Source organism: Salvelinus alpinus, chromosome 9 (genome assembly GCF_045679555.1).
Source record: "Salvelinus alpinus chromosome 9, SLU_Salpinus.1, whole genome shotgun sequence".
In the NCBI taxonomy this organism is placed as follows: domain Eukaryota; kingdom Metazoa; phylum Chordata; class Actinopteri; order Salmoniformes; family Salmonidae; genus Salvelinus; species Salvelinus alpinus.
The window spans coordinates 1,690,140-1,712,357 of NC_092094.1; the positions used below are offsets into that span (position 1 = coordinate 1,690,140).

The following is a 22,218-nucleotide window of genomic DNA, read 5'->3' on the forward strand; positions in this document are numbered from 1 at the left end:
CCCTGGTCATCTCTACTGCCTCTGATCTGGATGACTCACTAAACAGAGAACATCCCTGGTCATCCCTACTGCCTCTGAACTGGAGGACTCACTAAACACAGAACATCCCTGGCCATCCCTACTGCCTCTGATCTGGAGGACTCACTAAACACACATGCTTCGTTTGTAAATTATGTCTGAGTGTTGGAGTGTGCCCTTGGCTATCTGTAAATGATGTCTGAGTGTTGGAGTGTGCCCCTGGCTATCTGTAATGATGTCTGAGTGTTGGAGTGTGCCCTTGGCTTTCTGTAAATTATGTCTGAGTGTTGGAGTGTGCCCATGGCTTTCTGTAAATGATGTCTGAGTGTTGGAGTGAGCCCTTGGCTTTCTGTAAATTATGTCTGAGTGTTGGAGTGTGCCCTTGGCTTTCTGTAAATTATGTCTGAGTGTTGGAGTGTGCCCTTGGCTTTCTGTAAATTATGTCTGAGTGTTGGAGTGTGCCCTTGGCTTTCTGTAAATTATGTCTGAGTGTTGGAGTGTGCCCTTGGCTTTCTGTAAATGATGTCTGAGTGTTGGAGTGTGCCCTTGGCTTTCTGTAAATGATGTCTGAGTGTTGGAGTGTGCCCTTGGCTTTCTGTAAATGATGTCTGAGTGTTGGAGTGTGCCCTTGGCTTTCTGTAAATTATGTCTGAGTGTTGGAGTGTGCCCTTGGCTTTCTGTAAATGATGTCTGAGTGTTGGAGTGTGCCCTTGGCTTTCTGTAAATGATGTCTGAGTGTTGGAGTGTGCCCTTGGCTTTCTGTAAATTATGTCTGAGTGTTGGAGTGTGCCCATGGCTTTCTGTAAATGATGTCTGAGTGTTGGAGTGTGCCCTTGGCTTTCTGTAAATGATGTCTGAGTGTTGGAGTGTGCCCTTGGCTTTCTGTAAATGATGTCTGAGTGTTGGAGTGTGCCCTTGGCTTTCTGTAAATTATGTCTGAGTGTTGGAGTGTGCCCTTGGCTTTCTGTAAATGATGTCTGAGTGTTGGAGTGTGCCCTTGGCTTTCTGTAAATTATGTCTGAGTGTTGGAGTGTGCCCTTGGCTTTCTGTAAATTATGTCTGAGTGTTGGAGTGAGCCCCTGGCTATCTGTAAATGATGTTGGAGTGTGCCCTTGGCTTTCTGTAAATGATGTCTGAGTGTTGGAGTGTGCCCTTGGCTTTCTGTAAATGATGTCTGAGTGTTGGAGTGTGCCCTTGGCTTTCTGTAAATTATGTCTGAGTGTTGGAGTGTGCCCTTGGCTTTCTGTAAATGATGTCTGAGTGTTGGAGTGTGCCCTTGGCTTTCTGTAAATTATGTCTGAGTGTTGGAGTGTGCCCTTGGCTTTCTGTAAATTATGTCTGAGTGTTGGAGTGTGCCCTTGGCTTTCTGTAAATTATGTCTGAGTGTTGGAGTGTGCCCTTGGCTTTCTGTAAATTATGTCTGAGTGTTGGAGTGTGCCCTTGGCTTTCTGTAAATGATGTCTGAGTGTTGGAGTGTGCCCTTGGCTTTCTGTAAATGATGTCTGAGTGTTGGAGTGTGCCCTTGGCTTTCTGTAAATGATGTCTGAGTGTTGGAGTGTGCCCTTGGCTTTCTGTAAATTATGTCTGAGTGTTGGAGTGTGCCCTTGGCTTTCTGTAAATGATGTCTGAGTGTTGGAGTGTGCCCTTGGCTTTCTGTAAATGATGTCTGAGTGTTGGAGTGTGACCTTGGCTTTCTGTAAATTATGTCTGAGTGTTGGAGTGTGCCCTTGGCTTTCTGTAAATTATGTCTGAGTGTTGGAGTGTGCCCTTGGCTTTCTGTAAATTATGTCTGAGTGTTGGAGTGTGCCCTTGGCTTTCTGTAAATTATGTCTGAGTGTTGGAGTGTGCCCTTGGCTTTCTGTAAATTATGTCTGAGTGTTGGAGTGTGCCCTTGGCTTTCTGTAAATGATGTCTGCGTGTTGGAGTGTGCCCTTGGCTTTCTGTAAATGATGTCTGAGTGTTGGAGTGTGCCCTTGGCTTTCTGTAAATGATGTCTGAGTGTTGGAGTGTGCCCTTGGCTTTCTGTAAATTATGTCTGCATGTTGGAGTGTGCCCTTGGCTTTCTGTAAATGATGTCTGAGTGTTGGAGTGTGCCCTTGGCTTTCTGTAAATTATGTCTGCGTGTTGGAGTGTGCCCTTGGCTTTCTGTAAATGATGTCTGAGTGTTGGAGTGTGCCCTTGGCTTTCTGGGAACATATGATATATCATATCTCTAGGATAGCAATGTTCCAAGTTTAAACCAGAATCCAACAATTTAAAACCATATACTTTTACTCTAGTATTTTACTGGGTGACTTTCACTTTTACTTGAGCCATTTTCTTATAAGGTATCTTTAATTAACCCTAACCCTAACCCTAACCCTAACCCTAACCCACCCAGCCATCCCTCCTAACCCTAACCATAACCCAGCCATCCCTCTCTCCTAACCCTAACCCTAACCCAGCCATCCCTCCTAACCCTAACCCTAACCCACCCATCCCTCTCTCCTAACCCTAACCCTAACCCAGCCATCCCTCCTAACCCTAACCCTAACCCAGCCATCCCTCCTAACCCTAACCCTAACCCACCCATCCCTCTCTCCTAACCCTAACCCTAACCCAGCCATCCCTCTCTCCTAACCCTAACCCTAACCCACCCATCCCTCTCTCCTAACCCTAACCCTAACCCACCCATCCCTCTCTCCTAACCCTAACCCTAACCCAGCCATCCCTCCTAACCCTAACCCTAACCCACCCATCCCTCTCTCCTAACCCTAACCCTAACCCAGCCATCCCTCCTAACCCTAACCCTAACCCACCCATCCCTCTCTCCTAACCCTAACCCTAACCCAGCCATCCCTCCTAACCCTAACCCTAACCCAGCCATCCCTCCTAACCCTAACCCTAACCCACCCATCCCTCTCTCCTAACCCTAACCCTAACCCACCCATCCCTCTCTCCTAACCCTAACCCTAACCCAGCCATCCCTCCTAACCCTAACCCACCCATCCCTCTCTCCTAACCCTAACCCTAACCCAGCCATCCCTCCTAACCCTAACCCTAACCCACCCATCCCTCTCTCCTAACCCTAACCCTAACCCACCCATCCCTCTCTCCTAACCCTAACCCTAACCCAGCCATCCCTCCTAACCCTAACCCACCCATCCCTCTCTCCTAACCCTAACCCTAACCCACCCAGCCATCCCTCCTAACCCTAACCCTAACCCAGCCATCCCTCCTAACCCTAACCCTAACCCACCCATCCCTCTCTCCTAACCCTAACCCTAACCCACCCATCCCTCTCTACCTAACCCTAACCCAGCCATCCCTCCTAACCCTAACCCTAACCCACCCATCCCTCTCTCCTAACCCTAACCCTAACCCAGCCATCCCTCCTAACCCTAACCCTAACCCAGCCATCCCTCCTAACCCTAACCCTAACCCAGCCATCCCTCTCTCCTAACCCTAACCCTAACCCAGCCATCCCTCCTAACCCTAACCCTAACCCAGCCATCCCTCTCTCCTAACCCTAACCCTAACCCAGCCATCCCTCCTAACCCTAACCCAGCCATCCCTCTCTCCTAACCCTAACCCAGCCATCCCTCCTAACCCTAACCCAGCCATCCCTCCTAACCCTAACCCTAACCCAGCCATCCCTCCTAACCCTAACCCTAACCCAGCCATCCCTCTCTCCTAACCCTAACCCTAACCCAGCCATCCCTCCTAACCCTAACCCTAACCCAGCCATCCCTCCTAACCCTAACCCTAACCCAGCCATCCCTCCTAACCCTAACCCTAACCCAGCCATCCCTCCTAACCCTAACCCAGCCATCCCTCTCTCCTAACCCATAACCCACCCATCCCTCTCTCCTAACCCTAACCCTAACCCAGCCATCCCTCCTAACCCTAACCCTAACCCAGCCATCCCTCCTAACCCTAACCCTAACCCAGCCATCCCTCCTAACCCTAACCCTAACCCAGCCATCCCTCCTAACCCTAACCCTAACCCAGCCATCCCTCCTAACCCTAACCCTAACCCAGCCATCCCTCCTAACCCTAACCCTAACCCAGCCATCCCTCCTAACCCTAACCCTAACCCAGCCATCCCTCCTAACCCTAACCCTAACCCAGCCATCCCTCCTAACCCTAACCCTAACCCAGCCATCCCTCCTAACCCTAACCCTAACCCAGCCATCCCTCCTAACCCTAACCCTAACCCAGCCATCCCTCCTAACCCTAACCCTAACCCAGCCATCCCTCCTAACCCTAACCCTAACCCAGCCATCCCTCCTAACCCTAACCCTAACCCAGCCATCCCTCCTAACCCTAACCCTAACCCAGCCATCCCTCCTAACCCTAACCCAGCCATCCCTCCTAACCCTAACCCAGCCATCCCTCCTAACCCTAACCCTAACCCAGCCATCCCTCCTAACCCTAACCCTAACCCAGCCATCCCTCCTAACCCTAACCCTAACCCAGCCATCCCTCCTAACCCTAACCCTAACCCAGCCACCTACCCTCCCTAACCCATAACCCTAACCTCAGCCATCCCTCCTAACCCTAACCCTAACCCAGCCATCCCTCCTAACCCTAACCCTAACCCAGCTATCCCTCCTAACCCTAACCCACCCACCCCTCTCTCCTAACCCTAACCCAGCCATCCCTCCTAACCCTAACCCACCCACCCCTCTCTCCTAACCATAACCCACCCACCCCTCTCTCCTAACCATAACCCTAACCCACCCATCCCTCCCCACCTATAACCCACCCACCCCTCTCTCCTAACCCTAACCCAGCCATCCCTCCCCACCTATAACCCCCTCACCCCTCTCTCCTAACCCTAACCCTAACCCAGCCATCCCTCCCCACCTATAACCCCCTCACCCCTCTCTCCTAACCCTAACCCAGCCATCCCTCTCTCCTAACCCTAACCCTAACCCAGCCATCCCTCCTAACCCTAACCCTAACCCAGCCATCCCTCCTAACCCTAACCCTAACCCAGCCATCCCTCCTAACCCTAACCCTAACCCAGCCATCCCTCTCTCCTAACCCTAACCCTAACCCAGCCATCCCTCTCTCCTAACCCTAACCCTAACCCAGCCATCCCTCTCTCCTAACCCTAACCCAGCCATCCCTCCTAACCCTAACCCTAACCCAGCCATCCCTCTCTCCTAACCCTAACCCTAACCCAGCCATCCCTCTCTCCTAACCCTAACCCTAACCCAGCCATCCCTCCTAACCCTAACCCTAACCCAGCCATCCCTCCTAACCCTAACCCAGCCATCCCTCCTAACCCTAACCCAGCCATCCCTCCTAACCCTAACCCTAACCCAGCCATCCCTCCTAACCCTAACCCTAACCCAGCCATCCCTCCTAACCCTAACCCTAACCCAGCCATCCCTCCTAACCCTAACCCTAACCCAGCCATCCCTCCTAACCCTAACCCTAACCCAGCCATCCCTCCTAACCCTAACCCTAACCCAGCCATCCCTCCTAACCCTAACCCTAACCCAGCCATCCCTCCTAACCCTAACCCAGCCATCCCTCCTAACCCTAACCCAGCCATCCCTCCTAACCCTAACCCTAACCCAGCCATCCCTCCTAACCCTAACCCTAACCCAGCCATCCCTCCTAACCCTAACCCTAACCCAGCCATCCCTCCTAACCCTAACCCTAACCCTCCCCACCTATAACCCCCTCACCCCTCTCTCCTAACCATAACCCTAACCCAGCCATCCCTCCCCACCTATAACCCCCTCACCCCTCTCTCCTAACCCTAACCCACCCACCCCTCTCTCCTAACCCTAACCCACCCACCCCTCTCTCCTAACCCTAACCCACCCACCCCTCTCTCCTAACCCTAACCCACCCACCCCTCTCTCCTAACCCTAACCCAGCCATCCCTCCCCACCTATAACCCCCTCACCCCTCTCTCCTAACCATAACCCTAACCCAGCCATCCCTCCCCACCTATAACCCCCTCACCCCTCTCTCCTAACCATAACCCTAACCCAGCCATCCCTCCCCACCTATAACCCCCTCACCCCTCTCTCCTAACCATAACCCTAACCCAGCCATCCCTCCCCACCTATAACCCCCTCACCCTTCTCTCCTAACCATAACCCTAACCCAGCCATCCCTCCCCACCTATAACCCCCTCACCCCTCTCTCCTAACCATAACCCTAACCCAGCCATCCCTCCCCACCTATAACCCCCTCACCCCTCTCTCCTAACCATAACCCTAACCCACCCATCCCTCTCTCCTAACCCTAACCCACCCATCCCTCTCTCCTAACCCTAACCCACCCATCCCTCTCTCCTAACCCTAACCCACCCATCCCTCTCTCCTAACCCTAACCCACCCATCCCTCTCTCCTAACCCTAACCCTAACCCACCCATCCCTCTCTCCTAACCCTAACCCACCCATCCCTCTCTCCTAACCCTAACCCTAACCCACCCATCCCTCCCCACCTATAACCCCCTCACCCCTCTCTCCTAACCATAACCCTAACCCAGCCATCCCTCCCCACCTATAACCCCCTCACCCCTCTCTCCTAACCATAACCCTAACCCAGCCATCCCTCCCCACCTATAACCCCCTCACCCCTCTCTCCTAACCCTAACCATAACCCAGCCATCCCTCCCCACCTATAACCCCCTCACCCCTCTCTCCTAACCATAACCCTAACCCAGCCATCCCTCCCCACCTATAACCCCCTCACCCCTCTCTCCTAACCCTAACCCTAACCCAGCCATCCCTCCCCACCTATAACCCCCTCACCCCTCTCTCCTAACCATAACCCTAACCCAGCCATCCCTCCCCACCTATAACCCCCCCACCCCTCTCTCCTAACCCTAACCCACCCCCATCCCTCCCCACCTATAACCCCCTCACCCCTCTCTCCTAACCATAACCCTAACCCACCCATCCCTCCCCACCTATAACCCCCTCACCCCTCTCTCCTAACCACAACCCATCCCTCCCCACCTATAACCCCCTCACCCCTCTCTCCTAACCATAACCATAACCCACCCATCCCTCCCCACCTATAACCCCCTCACCCCTCTCTCCTAACCATAACCCAGCTATCACTCCCCACCCATAACCCTCTCACTCCTAACTCCTCAACCCAGCCCAGTCCCTGACCCCACGCTATAACCCCCTCAGTCCCCTCTGGGACTTTCGGACCAGTGAACCCAGCCATCCCTCCCCACCTATAACCCCCTCACCCCTCTCTCCTCAGGACAGCCCGGTCTCCTGACCCCCTGCTATAAGGGCACAGTCCCCTCTGGGACGTTTGGTCCAGTGAACCCAGCCAACTCCGCCAGCTACCAGTTCATGACCCGCCTGTTTAAAGAGGTCACCTCGGTGTTTCCTGACTCTTACATCCACCTGGGAGGGGACGAGGTAGACTTTACCTGCTGGTAGGTTGATTTGATGTTAAGGCTGTACAAACTTGATTAACTGTTTGACTTTTTTTTGAATAGTGAAGAAAGTATATATATCAAAAAGTAGTGTATCTCTTGATGCTGTGAGGACATAATTGTTGCTACTGTTCAGTTTGTTTTGTTGAGAAATGTGAAGAGGGCTGTCCGTTACAGTACATCTACTGACTATGCAAAACATTTGTATTGGTATTTATTATGGATCATCATTAGTTCCTGCCAAGGCAGCAGCTACTCTTCCTGGGGTTTATTATGGATCACCATTAGTTCCTGCCAAGGCAGCAGCTACTCATCCTGGGGTTTATTATGGATCCCCATTAGTTCCTGTCAAGGCAGCAGCTACTCTTCCTGGGGTTTATTATGGATCCCCATTAGTTCCTGCCAAGGCAGCAGCTACTCATCCTGGGGTTTATTATGGATCCCCATTAGTTCCTGCCAAGGCAGCAGCTACTCTTCCTGGGGTTTATTATGGATCCCCATTAGTTCCTGCCAAGGCAGCAGCTACTCTTCCTGGGGTTTATTATGGATCATCATTAGTTCCTGCCAAGGCAGCAGCTACTCTTCCTGGGGTTTATTATGGATCATCATTAGTTCCTGCCAAGGCAACAGCTACTCTTCCTGGGGTTTATTACGGATCCCCATTAGTTCCTGCCAAGGCAGCAGCTACTCTTCCTGGGGTTTATTATGGATCCCCATTAGTTCCTGCCAAGGCAGCAGCTACTCTTCCTGGGGTTTATTATGGATCCCCATTAGTTCCTGACAAGGCAGCAGCTACTCTTCCTGGGGTTTATTATGGATCCCCATTAGTTCCTGCCAAGGCAGCAGCTACTCTTCCTGGGGTTTATTATGGATCCCCATTAGTTCCTGACAAGGCAGCAGCTACTCTTCCTGGGGTTTATTATGGATCCCCATTAGTTCCTGCCAAGGCAGCAGCTACTCTTCCTGGGGATTATTATGGATCCCCATTAGTTCCTGCCAAGGCAGCAGCTACTCTTCCTGGGGTTGATTATGGATCTCCATTAGTTCCTGCCAAGGCAGCAGCTACTCTTCCTGGGGTTGATTATGGATCTCCATTAGTTCCTGCCAAGGCAACAGCTACTCTTCCTGGGGTTTATTATGGATCTCCATTAGTTCCTGCCAAGTCAGCAGCTACTCTTCCTGGGGTTTATTATGGATCCCCATTAGTTCCTGCCAAGGCAGCAGCTACTCTTCCTGGGGTCCAAACACATTGAGGCACTTTCTTTACACATAAAACAAAATATAAAACAGTACATCATGTAACATTATTACACCACTATATATCTACAATACTACATGTATTGTACCACCATACAACAATATTACAATGTACGTGTGTGTGTGCTAGCGCTTAAGAGCCCCTGCTCTTTCCATGACAGACTGACCAGGTGAATCCAGGTGAAAGCTATGATCCCTTATTGATGTCACTTGTTAAATCTATTTGTCAGTGTAGATGAAAGGGAGGAGACACGTTAAAGAATACTTTTTAAGCCTTGTTACATTTGAGACATAAATTGTGTATGTGTGCCATTCAGAGGGTGAATGAGCATGACAAAATATTTCAGTGCCTTTGAACAGGGTATGGTAGTAGGTGGTAGTTGGTATGGTGGTAGGTGGTAGGTGGTATGGTGGTAGGTGGTATGGTGGTAGGTGGTAGGTAGTGGGTGGTGGGTGGTAGGTGGTGGGTGGTGGGTGGTACGTGGTGGGTGGTGGGTGGTAGGTGGTAGGTAGTGGGTGGTGGGTGGTGGGTGGTAGGTAGTGGGTGGTGGGTGGTGGGTGGTAGGTGGTAGGTAGTGGGTGGTGGGTGGTAGGTGCCAAGCGCACTTGTTTGGGTGTCAGGAACTTGATTTGCTGGGTTTTTCACACTCAACAGTTTCCCGTGTGTATTATTTTTAAGAATGGTCCACCACCCAAAGGACACCCAGCCAACTTGAGAACAACTGTGGGAAGCATTGGAGTCAGCATCCCTGTTGAACGATTTCGACACCTTGCTGAGACAATGTACCGAGTCCTGTTCTGTTCTCTTCTGAGGGCAGGAAGGGGGGGGTGTTGGTATTCTCGGTGTATGTCCATAAAATAAAGCGGCACATTGAATACATAACCGTCAGATGTACTTTAGCTTGAATACATAACCCTCAGATGTACTTTAGCTTGAATACATAACCCTCAGATGTACTTTAGCTTGAATACATAACCCTCAGATGTACTTTAGCTTGAATACATAACCCTCAGATGTACTTTAGCTTGAATACATAACCCTCAGATGTACTTTAGCTTGAATACATAACCCTCAGATGTACTTTAGCTTGAATACATAACCCTCAGATGTACTTTAGCTTGAATACATAACCCTCAGATGTATTGTACTTTAGCTTGAATACATAACCGTCAGGTGTATTGTACTTTAGCTTGAATACATAACCGTCAGGTGTATTGTACTTTAGCTTGAATACATAACCGTCAGGTGTATTGTACTTTAGCTTGAATACATAACCGTCAGGTGTATTATACTTTAGCTTGAATACATAACCGTCAGGTGTATTGTACTTCAGCTTGAATACATAACCCTCAGGTGTATTGTACTTTAGCTTGAATACATAACCGTCAGGTGTATTGTACTTTAGCTTGAATACATAACCGTCAGGTGTATTGTACTTCAGCTTGAATACATAACCCTCAGGTGTATTGTACTTTAGCTTGAATACATAACCCTCAGGTGTATTGTACTTTAGCTTGAATACATAACCCTCAGGTGTATTGTACTTCAGCTTGCACAAATTTCCAGGCGTTTTTTCATTCTGCCGTGTCTGTTGCAAAATGTTTTGTGAAAACGGAAGGCAAACGGAACAGGGAGGGACTTACCTAAATTTGTCCAATAGAAATTCTTGTTTTAGTTCCGTTTGCAACAGAATCGGCAGAATAAATACACCCCAGTACTTGACCCGAGAATGATCAGATTGTAATATGTTGTTTCTCACAGGAAGTCCAACCCTGATGTCCGAGGCTTCATGCTGAAGATGGGGTTTGGAACTGACTACACAAAACTGGAATCCTACTACATGGAAAAGTTAGTGGACAATAAAGGACCAAAATGGAGACCTGTATGGTGGAGAAATACACCTAAAAAATGGACATGATTTATTTCCAAGATAATGAAATGAAAGTAGGACGTAGTGGTGGGCTGCTCTGGGACTGTGGGACTGGCTAGGTTTAAGTTGCGGATGCTACAGAGGTCTGTGTTTGTGTCTTCCAGTATGGTGAACATTACGAAGGGACTCAACAAGACAGCCATAGTCTGGCAGGACGTGTTTGACTACCATGAAAAAGTAAGTATAATGTAAACACCCAGATCATATGGTCCGTACCTGTATCTCCCTAATGTAAACACCCAGACACTTTCCAGGTCTAATTACACCTGATTAGATTAGGGTCCTCTGAGCCGGGACCTCTCACGTTAGTGAGTGATATTGCCTAGATCCTTCTACTTTGATAACACATCAAAGGCTGTCTCTAGACGGAGGGTGGTCTTCATGCAGTAGGCTGTCTCTAGACGGAGGGTGGTCTTCATGCAGTAGGCTGTCTCTAGACGGAGGGTGGTCTTCATGCAGTAGGCTGTCTCTAGACGGAGGGTGGTCTTCATGCAGTAGGCTGTCTCTAGACAGAGGGTGGTCTTCATGCAGTAGGCTGTCTCTAGACGGAGGGTGGTCTTCCTGCAGTAGGCTGTCTCTAGACGGAGGGTGGTCTTCATGCAGTAGGCTGTTTCCCCAGCTAGAGCAGGGTTTCCCAGATTGGTTGTGTTTCAGCTGTGTTGCAGCTCTCTGTCAGTGGTGGAGGTGTGGAAGGGAGGATGCTACCTGTGTGAGGTCCGCAGGGTGACCAAGGCAGGCCTCAGGGTCGTCCTGGCCTCTCCTTGGTACCTAGACCAGCCTGGACCTACTCATGACTGGGCTAGATACTATACCGTCTGGCCCCTTGCTTTCAAGGGTTAGAACCTCTTAACTAGTGTGGAGTGGAACAGAGTGGTGTGGATGGAGTGGTGTGGATGGAGTGGAGTGGAGTGGGACAGTGTGGAGTGGAGTGGGACAGTGTGGAGTGAATAGTGTGGAGTGGAGTGGGACAGTGTGGAGTGGAGTGGGACAGTGTGGAGTGGAGTGGGACAGTGTGGATTGGAGTGGGACAGTGTGGAGTGGAGTGGGACAGTGTGGAGTGAATAGTGTGGAGTGGAGTGGGACAGTGTGGAGTGGAGTGTGTGGAGTGGAGTGGGACAGTGTGGAGTGGAGTGGGACAGTGTGGAGTGAATAGTGTGGAGTGGGACAGTGTGGAGTGAATAGTGTGGAGTGGAGTGGGACAGTGTGGAGTGAATAGTGTGGAGTGGAGTGGGACAGTGTGGAGTGAATAGTGTGGAGTGGGACAGTGTGGAGTGAATAGTGTGGAGTGGAGTGGGACAGTGTGGAGTGAATAGTGTGGAGTGGAGTGGGACAGTTTGCAGTGAAGAAAAGTGCAGTGTGCGGTTAACTATTAGATGTTTGTGATCATATGTTTTTCATAGTAATAATAATCATTGTCATCCACTCAGAGGGATAAAATGAAATAAACATTCAAGGATCAGATCCTGAAATATAGGTAGATATCTTTGTTAGCAAGAATGCTATATTTTCCTTGACAGAGTGATGCTGAATGTAATGAAAGGTCTCAACTTACCCCACTCTCCCCTACTTGTGGTTGTCAACCTGATAATGGAATTTATATGTTTAAATTAATGATTAGAATGTTCCACCCTGAAACCATATAATTTTATGAAATTGATTAGAATCATAAAATTATATTCTGATGATGTGTGTAGTTTTAGTCAGAATTAGGTTAAAACAATGTATCTGTATAGTGGAAAAACCCAGACTGTCTGAGCCAGGCGTAGCTCAGGATTTGAACTTGTATGGGGGGGGCTGAAGAAAGATACCGAGAACAGTTAGACTGTGTTTGAACCCACCTGGCAGAAAGTGAGATAACTTAGGAGGACAGGGAGGACTTCTCAAGGTCTCAGGTCAGCTAGGCCTCTGAGAGATTTGGGTTGTGAAACAGTATGTGCGTAGGATACCTACTGTTTGTGTGTGAAGGTATGTGCGTAAGGAGCCAGTATAAAATGGATGGGTTTGTACAACGGGGGGGGGGGGCTCTCGTGAATAAACATTTGACTATTGTAGGCTGGGCCTCTGTTTTCATTTCAACCAGTATCTTATAAATTCTGGGTTGCAGACTGAGTAGTTAATTGAGGTTCAGTTTATGAACATAGAACTTAACACAACCATGGACCAGCACTCAGGCTGATGTAGTTATTGTTCCCACCAGGTGGGATTAAATACTTTTTATTTTGTTGTTACAAGTACTTTCTAAAAAAGAAAGATAAGGGAGACCAGTCTCAACGTCAACAGTGAAGAGGCGACTCCGGGATGCTGGCCTTCTAGGCAGAGTTGCAAAGATAAAGCCATATCTCTGACTGGCCAATAGAAATAAAAGATTAAGATGGGCAAAAGAACACAGACACTTTACAGACGAACTCTGCCTCGAAGGCCAGCATCCCGGAGTCGCCTCTTCACTGTTGACGTTGAGACTGGTGTTTTGTGGGTACTATTTAATGAAGCTGCCAGTTGAGGACTTGTAAGGCGTCTGTTTCTCAAACTAGACACTCTAATGTACTTGTCCTCTTGCTCAGTTGTGCCCCGGGGCCTCCCACTCCTCTTTCTATTCTGGTTAGAGCCAGTTTGCACTGTTCTGTGAAGGGAGTAATACACAGCGTTGAACGAGATCTTCAGTTTCTTGGCAATTTCTCGCATGGAATAGCCTTCATTTCTCAGAACAAGAATAGACTGATGAGTTTCAGAAGAAAGTCTTTGTTTCTGGACATTTTGAACCTGTAATCAAACCCCCAAATGCTGATGCTCCAGATACTCTACTAGTCTAAAGAAGGCCAGTTTTATTGCTTCTTTAATCAGTACAGGAGTTTTCAGCTGTACTAAAATATTTGAAAAAGGGTTTTCTAATGTTCAATTAGCCTTTTAAAATGATAAACTTGGATTTGCTAACACAACGTGCCATTGGAACACAGGAGTGATGGTTGCTGATAATGGGCCTCTGTACGCCTATGCAGATATTCTATTAAAAATCAGCCGTTTCCAGCTACAATAGTCATTTTATAACATTAACAATGTCTACACTGTATTTCTGATCAATTTGATGTTATTTTAATGGACAACATTTTTAGTTTTTCTTTCAAAAACAAGGCCATTTGTAAGTGAGCCCAGACTGTTGAACGGTAGTGCACATGGCACTTTGTTTCTACCCTCAGATCCCAGTGGACACGGTGCTCCACATCTGGAAGGGTAGCCCAGGTCAGATACAACAGGAGCTGAGTAGCATCACCCTGGCTGGGTACAGGGTCATACTGGCTGCCCCCTGGTACATCAACCACATCAACTACGGACAGGACTGGAAAACATACTACACCATACAGCCACTCAACTTCACTGGTGTGTGCAGAAGCTGGTGTCACTTTAAAATCGGTGAACAGGTTTAATGTAATGGTGGGAATGAATGGAACGGTATCAAATCAATGTGTTCAAAAGGTAACAAATAAATTAAAAACGCGAAACACATTGATACCTTTCCATTTATTCAATTTCACCCAATGGGCTCGTCCTCTGATTTGTTCCTCCAGCAGCCTCCACTACTGCAGTATCCTGGGGCCGGGCTGGGACTGGGACTGGGGCAGGGCTGGGACTGGGGCAGGGCTGGGACTGGGACTAGGGCAGGGCTGGGACTGGGGCAGGGCTGCCCTGGGACTGGGGCAGGGCTGGGACTGGGGCAGGGCTGGGACTGGGGCAGGGCTGGGACTGGGACTAGGGCAGGGCTGGGACTGGGGCAGGGCTGCCCTGGGACTGGGGCAGGGCTGGGACTGGGACTGGGGCAGGGCTGCCCTGGGACTGTATATAGTCTAGGACTATAGTTATTATTATAGTAGGAGACTGGTCTAAAGGTCTATGGGTAATATAATATAGCGCAAGTACGCTTTTGGTCATGTAGTATGTGGACACCTGCTGGTCCAACATCTCATTCCAAAAACATGGGCATTAATATGGAGTTGCACCCCCCTTTGCTGCTATAACAGCCTCCACTCTTCTGGGAAGGCTTTCCACTAGATGTTGGAACATTGCTGCTATAACAGCCTCCACTCTTCTGGGAAGGCTTTCCACTAGATGTTGGAACATTGCTGCTATAACAGCCTCCACTCTTCTGGGAAGGCTTTCCACTAGATGTTGGAACATTGCTGCTATAACAGCCTCCACTCTTCTGGGAAGGCTTTCCACTAGATGTTGGAACATTGCTGCTATAACAGCCTCCACTCTTCTGGGAAGGCTTTCCACTAGATGTTGGAACATTGCTGCTGTAACAGCCTCCACTCTTCTGGGAAGGCTTTCCACTAGATGTTGGAACATTGCTGCTATAACAGCCTCCACTCTTCTGGGAAGGCTTTCCACTAGATGTTGGAACATTGCTGCTATAACAGCCTCCACTCTTCTGGGAAGGCTTTCCACTAGATGTTGGAACATTGCTGCTATAACAGCCTCCACTCTTCTGGGAAGGCTTTCCACTAGATATTGGAACATTGCTGCTATAACAGCCTCCACTCTTCTGGGAAGGCTTTCCACTAGATGTTGGAACATTGCTGCTATAACAGCCTCCACTCTTCTGGGAAGGCTTTCCACTAGATGTTGGAACATTGCTGCTATAACAGCCTCCACTCTTCTGGGAAGGCTTTCCACTAGATGTTGGAACATTGCTGCTATAACAGCCTCCACTCTTCTGGGAAGGCTTTCCACTAGATGTTGGAACATTGCTGCTGTAACAGCCTCCACTCTTCTGGGAAGGCTTTCCACTAGATGTTGGAACATTGCTGCTATAACAGCCTCCACTCTTCTGGGAAGGCTTTCCACTAGATGTTGGAACATTGCTGCGGGGGGACTTGCTTCCATTCAGCCACAAGAGCATTAGTGAGGTCGGACACTGATGTTGGGCGATTAGGCCTGGCTCTCAGTCTGTGTTCCAATTCATCCTAAAGGTTTTCGACGGGGTTCTTTCACACCGACCAACAAACAGTTTTTGTATGGACCTTGCTTTGTGCACGAGGGCATTGTCATGCTGAAACAGGAAAGGGCCTTCCCCAAACTGTTGCCACAAAGTTGGAAGCACATAATCCTCTAGAATGTCATTGTATGTTGTAGCATTAAGATTTCCTTTCCTGGAACTAAGGGGCCTAGCCTGAACCTCCTCCCACCAAACTTTACAGTTGGCTCTATGCATTCCAGCAGGTAGCGTTCTCCTGGCATCGGCCAAACCCAGATTCGTCTGTCGGACTGCCAGATGGTGAAGCGTGATTCATTACCCTAGAGAAAGCATTTCCACTGCTCTCATGCCGGCGAGCTTTACACCACTTCAGCCGACGCTTGGCCTTGCGCATGGTGATCTTAGGCTAGTGTGCGGCTGCTCGGCCATGGAAACCCATTTCATGAAGCTCCTGATGAACAGTTCTTGTGCTGACGTTGCTTCCAGAGGCAGTTTGGAACTCTGTAGTGAGCGTTGGAACCGAAGACAGTCGATATTTAAGCGCTACGCACTTCAGCACTGGGCGGGTGCTGAAATAGCTGAATCCGCTTCTTTGAAGTGGTGTCCACACATATATATATATGTCGTGCCGTGTTGTGTTTTGTTGTCGTTTTGTGCCGTGTTGTTGTGTTGTGTCGTGCCGTGTTGTGTTGTGTTGTTGTGTCGTGCCGTGTTCTTGTCGTGCCGTGTTGTGTTGTCGTTTTGTGCCGTGTTGTTGTGTTGTGCCGTGCCGTGTTGTGTTGTGTTGTTGTGTCGTGCCGTGTTGTTGTGCCGTGTTGTTGTGCCGTGTTGTCGTGTTGTTGTGTCGTGCCGTGTTGTTGTGTCGTGCCGTGTTGTGTCGTGTTGTTGTGACGTGCCGTGTTGTTGTGTTGTGCCGTGTTGTTGTGTCGTGTTGTTGTGTCGTGTTGTTGTGCCGTGTTGTTGTGTTGTCGTGCCGTGTTGTTGTGTCGTGTTGTTGTGACGTGCCGTGTTGTTGTGTTGTGCCGTGTTGTTGTGTCGTGTTGTTGTGTCGTGTTGTTGTGTCGTGCCGTGTTGTTGTGTTGCCGTGTTGTGTCGTGTTGTTGTGACGTGCCGTGTTGTTGTGTTGTGTCGTGTTGTTGTGCCGTGTTGTTGTGTCGTGCCGTGTTGTTGTGTCGTGTTGTTGTGCCGTGTTGTTGTGTCGTGTTGTTGTGACGTGCCGTGTTGTTGTGTCGTGCCGTGTTGTTGTGTCGTGCCGTGTTGTTGTGTCGTGCCGTGTTGTTGTGTCGTGCCGTGTTGTGTTGTGTTGTTGTGTCGTGCCGTGTTGTTGTGCCGTGTTGTTGTGTCGTGTTGTTGTGTCGTGCCGTGTTGTTGTGTTGTTGTGTCGTGCCGTGTTGTTGTGTCGTGTCGTGCCGTGTTGTTGTGTCGTGCTGTTGTGTCGTGCCGTGTTGTTGTGTTGTGTCGTGCCGTGTTGTTGTGTCGTGCCGTGTTGTTGTGTCGTGCCGTGTTGTTGTGTTGTGTCGTGCCGTGTTGTTGTGTCGTGCCGTGTTGTTGTGTTGTGCCGTGTTGTTGTGTTGTGCCGTGTTGTGTTGTGTTGTTGTGTCGTGCCGTGTTGTTGTGCCGTGTTGTTGTGTCGTGTTGTTGTGTCGTGCCGTGTTGTTGTGTCGTGTTGTTGTGTCGTGTCGTGTTGTTGTGTCGTGTTGTTGTGTCGTGCCGTGTTGTTGTGCCGTGTTGTTGTGTCGTGCCGTGTTGTTGTGTCGTGCCGTGTTGTTGTGCCGTGTTGTTGTGTCGTGCCGTGTTGTGTTGTTGTGTCGTGGTGTTGTGTCGTGCCGTGTTGTTGTGTCGTGCCGTGTTGTTGTGTCGTGCCGTGTTGTTGTGTCGTGCCGTGTTGTTGTGTCGTGCCGTGTTGTTGTGTCGTGCCGTGTTGTCGTGTCGTGTTGTTGTGTCGTGCCGTGTTGTTGTGTCGTGCCGTGTTGTTGTGTCGTGCCGTGTTGTTGTGTCGTGCCGTGTTGTTGTGCCGTGTTGTTGTGTCGTGCCGTGTTGTTGTGTTGTGCCGTGTTGTGTTGTGTTGTTGTGTCGTGCCGTGTTGTTGTGCCGTGTTGTTGTGTCGTGTTGTTGTGTCGTGCCGTGTTGTTGTGTCGTGTTGTTGTGTCGTGTCGTGTTGTTGTGTCGTGTTGTTGTGTCGTGCCGTGTTGTTGTGCCGTGTTGTTGTGTCGTGCCGTGTTGTTGTGTCGTGCCGTGTTGTTGTGCCGTGTTGTTGTGTCGTGCCGTGTTGTGTTGTTGTGTCGTGTTGTTGTGTCGTGCCGTGTTGTTGTGTCGTGCCGTGTTGTTGTGTCGTGCCGTGTTGTTGTGTCGTGCCGTGTTGTTGTGTCGTGCCGTGTTGTCGTGTCGTGTTGTTGTGTCGTGCCGTGTTGTTGTGTCGTGCCGTGTTGTTGTGTCGTGCCGTGTTGTTGTGTCGTGCCGTGTTGTTGTGCCGTGTTGTTGTGTCGTGCCGTGTTGTCGTGCCGTGTTGTTGTGCCGTGTTGTTGTGTCGTGCCGTGTTGTTGTGTCGTGCCGTGTTGTTGTGTCGTGCCGTGTTGTTGTGTCGTGTCGTGTTGTTGTGCCGTGTTGTTGTGTCGTGCCGTGTTGTTGTGTCGTGCCGTGTTTTGTGCCGTGTTGTTGTGTCGTGTCGTGCCGTGTTTTGTTGTGTTGTGCCGTGTTTTGTTGTGTTGTGCCGTGTTTTGTGCCGTGTTATTGTGTCGTGCCGTGTTTTGTTGTGTTGTGTCGTGCCGTGTTGTGCCGTGTCGTGTCGTGTTGTTGTGTCGTGTTGTGGGCCGGTGCAGTATGTACTATCCTATGTACTTTACCTCCACAGGTACAGAGCAGCAGAAGAAACTGGTGATTGGTGGAGAGGTGTGCATGTGGGGAGAGTATGTTGATGCTACCAACCTCTCTCCTCGTCTCTGGTAAATAGAAAAGAGTCCCAAATAGCACCCTATTCCCTACATAGTGCACTACTTTAGACCAGGGCCCTATAGAACCCTATTCCCTATATAGTACACTACTTTTGACCAGGGCCCCTAGAGACATTTTTCAAACAGAAATAATAACAGGCAAGAATCTAAATACAGTAACACAAGGTGTGTGTGTGTGTGTGTGTGTGTGTGTGTGTGTGTGTGTGTGTGTGTGTGTGTGTGTGTGTGTGTGTGTGTGTGTGTGTGTGTGTGTGTGTGTGTGTGTGTGTGTGCAGGCCGAGGGCGAGTGCTGCTGCAGAGCGGTTGTGGAGTGATGAGAAGATGACCTCCAGCGTGATCGACGCCTTCCCTCGCCTCGTGGACTTCCGCTGCAGGCTACTGAGGTACAGGGTTATGTATATAGGAATATATAGGAATATGATGACTCTCCTTTATAGCCCAGTTAGCCTGGATTCGTTTCCCCATTAGACAGCTCTGCAAGCGTTATAATGACAAACTACTTTGGTTACTCACCAAATATAGAGTTTTGGTGAGTAACTATCTTTTTTTTACTGCTGTTACGTTAAAAAAAAGGTCTAAATAAAAATCTATACTGAACAAAAATATAAACGCGACATGTAAAGTGTTGGTCCAATGTTTCATGAGCTGAAATGAAAGATCCCAGAAATGTTCCATACGCACAAAAAGTATATTTCTTTCAAATGTTGTGCACTAATTTGTTTACATCCCTGTTAGTGAGCATTTCTCCTTTGCCAAGATAATCAATCCACCTGACAGGTGTGGCATGTCAAGAAGCTGATTAAACAGCATGATCATTACACAGGTGCACCTTGTGCTGTGGACAATAAAAGGTTACTCTAAAATGTGTAGTTTTGTCACACAACACAATGCCACAGATGTCTCAAGTTTTGAAGGAGCGTGCAATTGCTGACTGCAGGAATGTCCACCAGAGCTGTTGCTATATAAATGAATGTTACTTTCTGTACCATAACCTGCCTCCAACGCCATTTTAGAGAACTTGGCAGTATGTCCAACCGGCCTCAAAGACCACGTGTAACCACGCCAGCCCAGGACCTCCACATCCTGCTTCTTCACCTGTGTCTGTAATTAAGCTCTTTTTTGGGGAAAAACGAATTCTGATTGGCTGGGCCTGGCTCCCCAGTAGGTAGGCCTGGCTCCCAAGTGGGTAGGCCCACCCATGGCTGCGCCCCTGCCCAGTCATGTAAAATCCATGAGCCAAATGCTCTTGGACACCTCCAGAGGCATCATTCCTAAAGGGGGCACGTGCAACCTCATTTGTCCTGTTTAAAAATGTATTTCAGTGTTTTTTTCTGTAATACTACTATCTACCTAGCGATTTTATGAAGTTGTCTTTAGCTAGCCCAGATTGGGAACCTATCTCCCATCCTCATAACTAGATACCATTTCAGCCTATCAATACAGTTAGAGTAGCAAGGTTGGTAGACTTTACAAAAGCAATAACTAATGCACTGAATAAGACTTCTATTCCGTTCAATCCTTTACACATATTTTAGCATGGATGACGAGAAGCATATTTAGTTTCTTTACAAAAGAACCACCAGTCAGGAGGATACAGTCAGCTCAAGAGTTATGGTTAGATGTAAATATATATATTGGATTAAGCATAATGGTTACAGCTATAGATTGCTGGAAAAAGCTGTTTCAGGTGTTTGAAAATGCTAAATTCTCCAATTTATGGACGGGGGGCCTTGCACCCCTCTAGACCACCCCTCAGCCATCCTCACGTACTTTGTGTCCCCTGATATGTTTGGGTACATAACGTCCTATAGATATCACTCATTACTGCCGCTGCCAGGTGCAGAAGCGGTGGATTTGGGGCATGCGCACTTATTCAAAAACAATAAATTATTTACAAACAATACATTTTTTGGGTTGCTTGTCCATTTTTATTTAGACCTTTTTTGGAAGTATATACCGGGCGTGACGCATTAAAAAGGTATTTGCGCAACGAAACTCCATATTTGGTGACTAACCAACGTATTTTGACAATATAATCCTTGCAGAGCTGTCTAATGAGTCTTTATTCATCATGCTAGCTAACTGGGCTAGAGAGGAGAGTCGTCATATTCATCATGCTAGCTAACTGGGCTAGAGAGGAGAGTCGTCATATTCATCATGCTAGCTAACTGGGCTAGAGAGGAGAGTCGTCATATTCATCATGCTAGCTAACTGGGCTAGAGAGGAGAGTCGTCATATTCATCATGCTAGCTAACTGGGCTAGAGAGGAGAGTCGTCATATTCATCATGCTAGCTAACTGGGCTAGAGAGGAGAGTCGTCATATTCATCATGCTAGCTAACTGGGCTAGAGAGGAGAGTCGTCATATTCATCATGCTAGCTAACTGGGCTAGAGAGGAGAGTCGTCATATTCATCATGCTAGCTAACTGGGCTAGAGAGGAGAGTCGTCATATTCATCATGCTAGCTAACTGGGCTAGAGAGGAGAGTCGTCATATTCATCATGCTAGCTAACTGGGCAGAGAAGAGAGTCGTTATTCATCATGCTAGCTAACTGGGCTAGAGAGGAGAGTCGTCATATTCATCATGCTAGAATATATTTTTTTATTTTACTTTTATTTAACTAGGCGCACAGATCCCGATTGAAGGGATCATTTTCGTAAACAACCGCTGAATTGGCAGCGCGCCAAACTCAAAAATAATACTAAAAATATTTATAATCATGGAATCACAAGTGAAATATACCAAAACACAGCTTAGCTTGTTGTTAATTCACCTGTCGTGTCAGATTTTGAAAATATGCTTTACAGCGAAAGCAATCCAAGCGTTTGTGAGTTTATCAATCACTAGACACAACAGTAAGAACAGCTAGCCCCAAATTAGTATGGTCACGAAAGTCAGAAAAGCAATAAAATGAATCGCTTACCTTTGATAATCTTCGGATGTTTGCACTCACGAGACTCCCAGTTGCACAACAAATGTTATTTTTGTTCGATAAAGATTAGCTTTATAACCAAAAATCGCTATTTGGTTTGCGCGTTATGTTCAGAAAACCGCAAGCTCTTTCTGGTACTGAAGGGCAGACGAAAATTCCAAAAAGTATCCGTAATGTTTGTAGAAACATGGTTTTTTATAATCAATCCTCAGGTTGTTTTTAACATACATAATCGATCATATTTCAACCAGACGGTAAACTGTTCAATTCTACAGAGATAGAAAATGTCGAGCTAAATCCCTCTTGCGCAGGAACCAATCAAAGGACACCTGGTCATCCACTGATGCGTTTTGATAAATCTCGCTCATTTTTCAAAATAAAAGCCTGAAACTATGTCTAAAGCCTGGTCACAGCCTGAGGAAGCCATTGGAAAAGAAATCTGGTTGATACACCTTTAAATGGAGGATGGGCAAGCAATGAAACAAGGATTCTTTTTTTTTAAAGCACTTCCGGGTTGGAGTTCCTCAGGTTATCGCCTGCAAATTCAGTTCTGTTATACTCACAGACAATATTTTGACAGTTTTGGAAACTTTAGAGTGTTTTCTATCCTAATCTGTCAATTATATGAATATTCTAATATCTGAGCCTGAGAAATAGTCTGTTTACCTTGGGAACGTTATTTTTCCAAATATAAAAATTCTGCCCCCTAGCTTCAAGAGGTTTTTTAATAAAGAACAAATTCTTATTTTCAAT

General features: G+C 48.2%; 1 protein-coding gene across 2 annotated transcripts in view; it reads left to right on the forward strand.

Moving 5' to 3' along the window:
- Nucleotides 1–22,218, forward strand: part of hexa (hexosaminidase A (alpha polypeptide)) — a 47,620-nt gene that overhangs the window by 24,573 nt on the left and 829 nt on the right. The window contains exons 8-13 of one of the 2 annotated variants that reach the window (XM_071415660.1): nucleotides 7,244–7,424; nucleotides 10,444–10,530; nucleotides 10,717–10,789; nucleotides 13,807–13,987; nucleotides 18,433–18,523; nucleotides 18,808–18,915. In XM_071415660.1, coding sequence (XP_071271761.1) covers nucleotides 7,244–7,424; nucleotides 10,444–10,530; nucleotides 10,717–10,789; nucleotides 13,807–13,987; nucleotides 18,433–18,523; nucleotides 18,808–18,915 — 721 coding nt within the window. The remainder of the gene's footprint in view (nucleotides 1–7,243; nucleotides 7,425–10,443; nucleotides 10,531–10,716; nucleotides 10,790–13,806; nucleotides 13,988–18,432; nucleotides 18,524–18,807; nucleotides 18,916–22,218) is intronic. The other variant, XR_011676716.1, reaches the window with a different exon arrangement.